General features: G+C 36.8%; 1 protein-coding gene across 1 annotated transcript in view; it reads left to right on the plus strand.

Moving 5' to 3' along the window:
* NBEA (neurobeachin) overlaps window positions 1-6110 on the plus strand; it is a gene marked incomplete at its 3' end in the record, with an annotated part of 92578 nt that overhangs the window by 30548 nt on the left and 55920 nt on the right. The window contains exons 9-10 of the mRNA XM_010182231.1: window positions 4451-4648; window positions 5051-5184. Coding sequence (XP_010180533.1) covers window positions 4451-4648; window positions 5051-5184 — 332 coding nt within the window. The remainder of the gene's footprint in view (window positions 1-4450; window positions 4649-5050; window positions 5185-6110) is intronic.

Raw genomic sequence — 6110 nt, forward strand, 5'->3', positions numbered from 1 at the left:
GAATGCATTTAGTTGTAAGCAGCATGACCTTATAAAAATGTTAATTAAGCAAATAGATAGTTTGCTTTGAAAATACTAAATTTTCAGTTGTAACAAAAGGCCTATTTTCTTTGTGAGTGTGTGAGTAACAATATTGAAAAGCTGTCCCACTTAGTATCTATTGCATTGAAATGACGCATAAACAAACTTAGAAGAGGGGAAGAGGGGAAAATATATTGGCAGTAGAACTATGCAATTTACCTCTTTCCCATTAAGTCTCCCCAAATTCATCCAGAAAGTATCTTGAAATTGTAAATTATATTTTGTACAAACATAATAGAATTCAAAATTTGCACTGCCAGGTTTTCTCTGTAATAAGGCTTGCTCACTGGGAGCCTTGCAGGTGCTGAACAGATCTTTTACCTGCGTTGACACTTTCAGTTGCTAAATGTAGCCAAAAGAGAAAGGCAATGAGAGTAGCATCCTTACTCTCACTGTTCTTTTTCTTACTCTCACTGTTCTTTTTCTGCTACTCATAATCATTTTGAGGGAGCAAAGGAAGAGAGAGAAGCATGTCTCTGCTGTGGTCTGAGTGGCTGATAAACACAGAATAGAGGGGCAATGAAGGTAATGTGGGGGGAAGAAATGCATCTGATAGCAGTGCTTGGTGCTTTTTATAAGTGGATGTTTCAACAAAGCTCTTTCCTAATAGCCTTGTCAAGTCTGTGCCACTCCTCTTCACTCTCCCATATGCATTTCAAAATGAGTTTCCAGATTATTCCATCTGCTGGATGCATCGAAGTTTGCTCTTGAGCACTGCTGCAGTATCAAACATTTTGTTGTGTACATAGGTTGAGTAAAAATGCGTTAATGCAGACATACGGACACACAAAATACTCTTGAAAATTCAAATTTGCTTAACCCAGTTATATAGTACAAGGTAATATTTTATATATGATCGCTATGTTAGCAAAATGAGGTGAATGGTAAAACAAAAAGCAGCGCTCTTGCTGCTAAAGGAAAGGCAAAGCTGCTGGTGTGTAAATAGCTTTCCTGATCAAGCACAGCTTCTTTTACTGGAGAAGACAGTGGTGAAGTAATTCTAAGCTCTCTTTGTTCCCTCTCCTATTCTTGTAGGAGCAACAGATATCCTTTATATCTTCTTTATATACCTTATATATGGATCCTGTATATAATTTTACCTCACATTGGTTGTACCAGTTCTCAAAGTTGCATTCCTTCAGTGACTAGTAACTAACCATTTGCAATTTGAACTTATACGAATTTCTTTTCTCTTTTTGTAGATCAATTTTATTAATAAAGGAGTATCATATATCAGAATTTGTAGCCTCTCTTTCCATTCTGTTATAATAATCTTTTGGGTGGGAGACTAGTGTTTCCAATTTATGATCACTTTTGTTAGGCCTTGATAGCAGAAAGTCCCTTTAACTCTTGTTTTTCTCAAAAGAATGTGAGACTGTATTACGTTGATTCTTAACTAATTTGTGCTTGACTTTCAAATAATGGTCTCATAAATTCTTGGAGCATACTAAACAGTGAAAACTAGAAGGTAGAATAATGCCTAAATTTGTTTATAAAACCAATTTTATTTTAACTGACGCAATTGTAAAAGTTGCAAAGTTTCATGGTAATGGAATGATCCAACTTTTGTGTTGAAACACTTAGGCATTTAAAATAGCAAAATTATGAAAAAATATATAGAGGTATAACATTCTGAGCTTTCAGATCTGACAAAACTAGAGGCATGAAAAATTTTCTATATAAGAAGCTTTTTGTGTGGTAAAACTTCAAAACATAGTACATGCAGGATGCAGATATCTTTGGAAATCAATGAAATCACTAAATTATTTCTGTCTCTTCAGAAATTGCACATAGATTTATCTGTATAGTTATAAATATCCTCTGTGGAGAAATACATCATCAGGTTTCTCAGCACAATTCTGTCATCAGTTGCAGTCGTTTCCTGATAAGTGAGATGTAGTCAGCCCTATCAACAGAGAGCCAACTCTTAAATTCTAGACTTGATGCACATTCTCTGGGTTTTTCTACTTCAGTAAGTAATGTGGCACAATAGGAACACTTTTCTAGATTACAACATTGGCGCTGAGGGCTGAATACCCACAGTGTGCGTATTTGGTGTTTTTCTACTTCAGATTGGTTGTAGTCTGATCCTTTGGGCTGAATGACTACCACCAGTTGAGGATATTCCAGTTTTAGACAAAGAAAGTCTGTTTCTGAAAAGCTTTGCAGTATGAACAGAGCAGTAAGTGGGGATCACTAAAAAACTTGGACTCCTAGCCCTAGTGCAAAACACAGAATCTCAGTATAGCTGAGGTTGTTGAACAGGAGGTCAACTGGAGCTCCTCTGGCCCAACCCCCCTGCTCAAGCAGGGCCACCTAGAGCCAGTTGCCCAGGACCATGTCCAGGCAGCTTTTGAGTGTCTCCAACAATGGAGACTCTGCCACCTCCCTGGGCAACCTGTGTTAATGCTCAGTCACCCTCAGAGTAAAAAAAGTGTTTACCGATGATGTTCAGAGGGAACCTGTTGTGTTTCTGTTTGTGCCCATTGCCTCTGATCCTGTCACTGGGCACCACTGAGAAGAGCCTGACTCCATCTTCTTTCTACCTTCCCTTCAGATATTTATACATATTGGTGAGATTCCCCCTGAGGCTTCTTTTCTGCAGGCTGGGCAGTCCCAGCTCTCTTATCCTTTCCTCATGGTTGAGATAATCCAGTAGCTTCATGATTTTAGTGGCTCTTTGTTGGACTTTCTTCAGTAAGTCCATGGCTCTCTTGTACTGGGGAGCCCAGGGGTGGCCTCACCAGTGCTGAGGGGAAGGATCACCTTCCTCCTCCTGCTGGCAACAGTCCTCCTAATGCAGTCCAGAATAACATTATCCTTCTTTGCCAAATGTAGATTAAACCACTGACTACTCATTCACTTACTTTTGCCCATCCTACTTGCATTCTCTGATATTATTTATGTACCTGCCTCTGACACATTTTCAGCGTGGCATTGCTGCCTCACTTCTGCTTGACATCAACAAGCAGGGGGACAGGACTGACTGACATTTGCTCCAAGGGTTCTCTAGCAGCTGCAATCAAGTGCCCAGTCTATTCAGTCTACTTCAATCTATGACTCACTTACAAATGGGTGCTTGTCACAAGACCTTGTATTGCCATGTGTCAGTCACTTGAGCTGATGCGCTTTCCCATCATTTGTCTGTAGGCAAAATAATCTTATCAGGGTTTCCAGCAGCCTTGAGAGCTCTGCAAAAGCTGGATGGGCTTTATGGGTTTACATGATCTGTACGAACCTGTAATTTGTTTGGAAAGAGCAAGTGATAGTATATAAGTTACCTATTTTAATTCTTCTAGCCTGGATAAACAAAACTGTACTTTCAATAGTTTCATGAGACAGGATATCTTACTGTGTGGTGGTAGGAAGGGAAGGATTTGCATGGACCAAAGAGATAAGGAGAATTATAATTGCTATATGCAGTGAAAACAAGCAAAATTGTTCATACTTAACCTCAGCATTAAATTATTCTAAACTGAGTCAAGATTTTAGAAATATAACATATTATATATATTACTTTAATGAAATGGTGGTAATTCCTAACAAATCTGCTTTACTCGTATCAGTACAGCACTGTGTGTTACTACTAGTTGCCTTTTTGCCACTGTCAAATGATTGTTACATGCAAAAGTAGTTTTGTGCCAAGTCAGTCTGACAACGCTTTGCGGAAGTGCACAAATCTATCTTCTTGTGCTTGATTGATTTGTCAGCATCGCCAGAGAACCTGGGTTTAGGTCAGATATGAATCATGGTATGTTTAAGAATAATAGAAATTTTCATTCTTCCATTGCAAAAGCTTTGAGTTTGAGAATAATTAATTTGAAATATAGCATTTATAATTTTACTTGAATTGTTTGTTTTGATGTTAATAGCTTGTTAAAATATACTCCTGACTGTTACTGAACCATGGGTTTTCATACTGTTTAAAAATCACTATTCCTTTGATCAAAATGGTATAGAATCCAATATTCTAATTTATGTCAGTTTATAAAATACAAGGCATTTAATTTGTTCTTTATTTGTAATGCATTGTATACTCAGTTTTTTATTTTAACATATTTATAGCTGGTTAATGTGACACTTCTCTTCCAGGTAGTTACTTCTGAAACTTGTTAGCAGTGACACTGAAAGGAGAAATAATACTACATAAAAACCCAAATATTACATTGACATGTTGATATGGAATAGAGTAAATTAAAAAATTCTCTCCTTGTTCAGTAGCATTAAACTACTGGAAAATTAAAACAAAGTTTAGCACTTTTTATATTCTCTCTCAAGTCCAATGTATTTTATGCACATTTTGTGGCAAGGATTTTGTGTAAAATACTTACTTTGTAAAACTTGTGGGTTTGGGTTCTTTTTTTTGCAGAGCACATTCAAATTTAAATCTGAGAGTGACATTCATCTGGCTGAACACCATAAACAAGTGCTATATGATGGGAAACTTGCAAGTAGCATTGCTTTTACTTATAATGCGAAGGCTACTGATGCTCAGCTATGCCTTGAATCCTCACCAAAGGAAAATCCTTCAATTTTTGTACACTCCCCCCATGCTCTTATGCTTCAGGTTTGTGCTACTAAATTGGTGTTCTATGATTACTGTTAGCTCAACATCATTTGAATAATAAGAGGATTTGTGTGCTAGTGTACAAATAAATTGTTATTTTGTATTATTTCAGCTCTTAATATACCTATCACTCAAACTGAAAATTTCTTAAGTAAGAAATATATACCATAAGGTGCAGTTTGCCATGATACTGAAATTTTTCTGTTTAAAGGTTGCCTTTAAGTACAGTGATTATAATTGAAAGATAAGTAATGGAAATATGTTAAAAGTACTCTGATTTAGTTTGCACTCGAATCACTGTTAAGTGTTCTCCAGTTATGTTTGTAACTTGTTTAAAATTGAGATTAACGGAGGTCTTTCCTTTATTGATTTAATATTTATTTATTTATTTTATCAATTTAGGATGTGAAAGCTATCGTAACCCACTCCATTCACAGCGCAATTCACTCCATTGGAGGGATTCAAGTTCTTTTTCCTCTCTTTGCCCAGTTAGACAATCGACAGCTGCACGACAGCCAGGTGGAAACAACAGTTTGGTAAGCTTCTTTAGAGCAAGATAAAAAATAAATTAAGCTAAAAATATTTCTATTTTGTTGTGGGAATGTTTGATTTCTTTTGTAAATGCTATTACTTGCATTTTACTTTTGTTTCTTTGAAAATACTGTTTTTTAAAAGTAGTTTACTGTGGAAGTGTGTAAATTGTATTAATCTGATGAGATTCCAGATGGAACTGACATAAAGTTGATTGGATTAAGTAATTAATTCAAATCCCTTTAGGGTCTTTAAGGATAGTTTTGTGACAGTTCTTGCAACTTCTAAAAGAAAACAATGTTCTGCTACTTCAAAGTACTGTGTTGCTTGTGTTTGAATTCATGTTTAATAACATTCAAAATTAAGGAAACATATGTCCTTCCATATTAATATATGATCAGAAAGTTATAGACCTATGATCAGCTGTGCTGTGGCCATATTACAGTTGCAACAGTGACTGGGGACACACCACAGAGTGTTTTAAATAGTGATACATGAAGTCTGTTCTGATACTACGGGAGTAACCCGTCAGTTGAAAAGCTTGCACAGAAGTTAGGTGAACGTTTCTGTGTGCAGCCCGCAAAGCACTGCATAGGTGTCTGTTGGTACCCATGCTGACTTGTTCAAAGCTTGGTCAGCTGTAGTTATTTTTGCAAAGATCTCTTGCTGCCTGCTTGTCACTGCAGGCCCCTGTTCTAGGGGCAGCCTGAGATGCCTAAACTTGTCAGAACAAAGTGTGCGTTCTAAACCTTTGGAGGTAACAAAATTGCAAAGGTAATGCTGAAGACCTGGTGCAGTGTTTCCCTTTAGGATGGTGTGTAACCAAAACCTGCTAGGAAACAATGTTTAGGGACAGCATAAGCTGACTCTTGTATTTGAATAAATTTATAAAATCGGTGCATAATTCAGAGTACATAACTTATTTTCCTGC

The sequence above is a fragment of the Mesitornis unicolor genome, unplaced genomic scaffold, assembly GCF_000695765.1.
Source record: "Mesitornis unicolor isolate BGI_N332 unplaced genomic scaffold, ASM69576v1 scaffold2524, whole genome shotgun sequence".
Lineage (NCBI taxonomy): Eukaryota > Metazoa > Chordata > Aves > Mesitornithiformes > Mesitornithidae > Mesitornis > Mesitornis unicolor.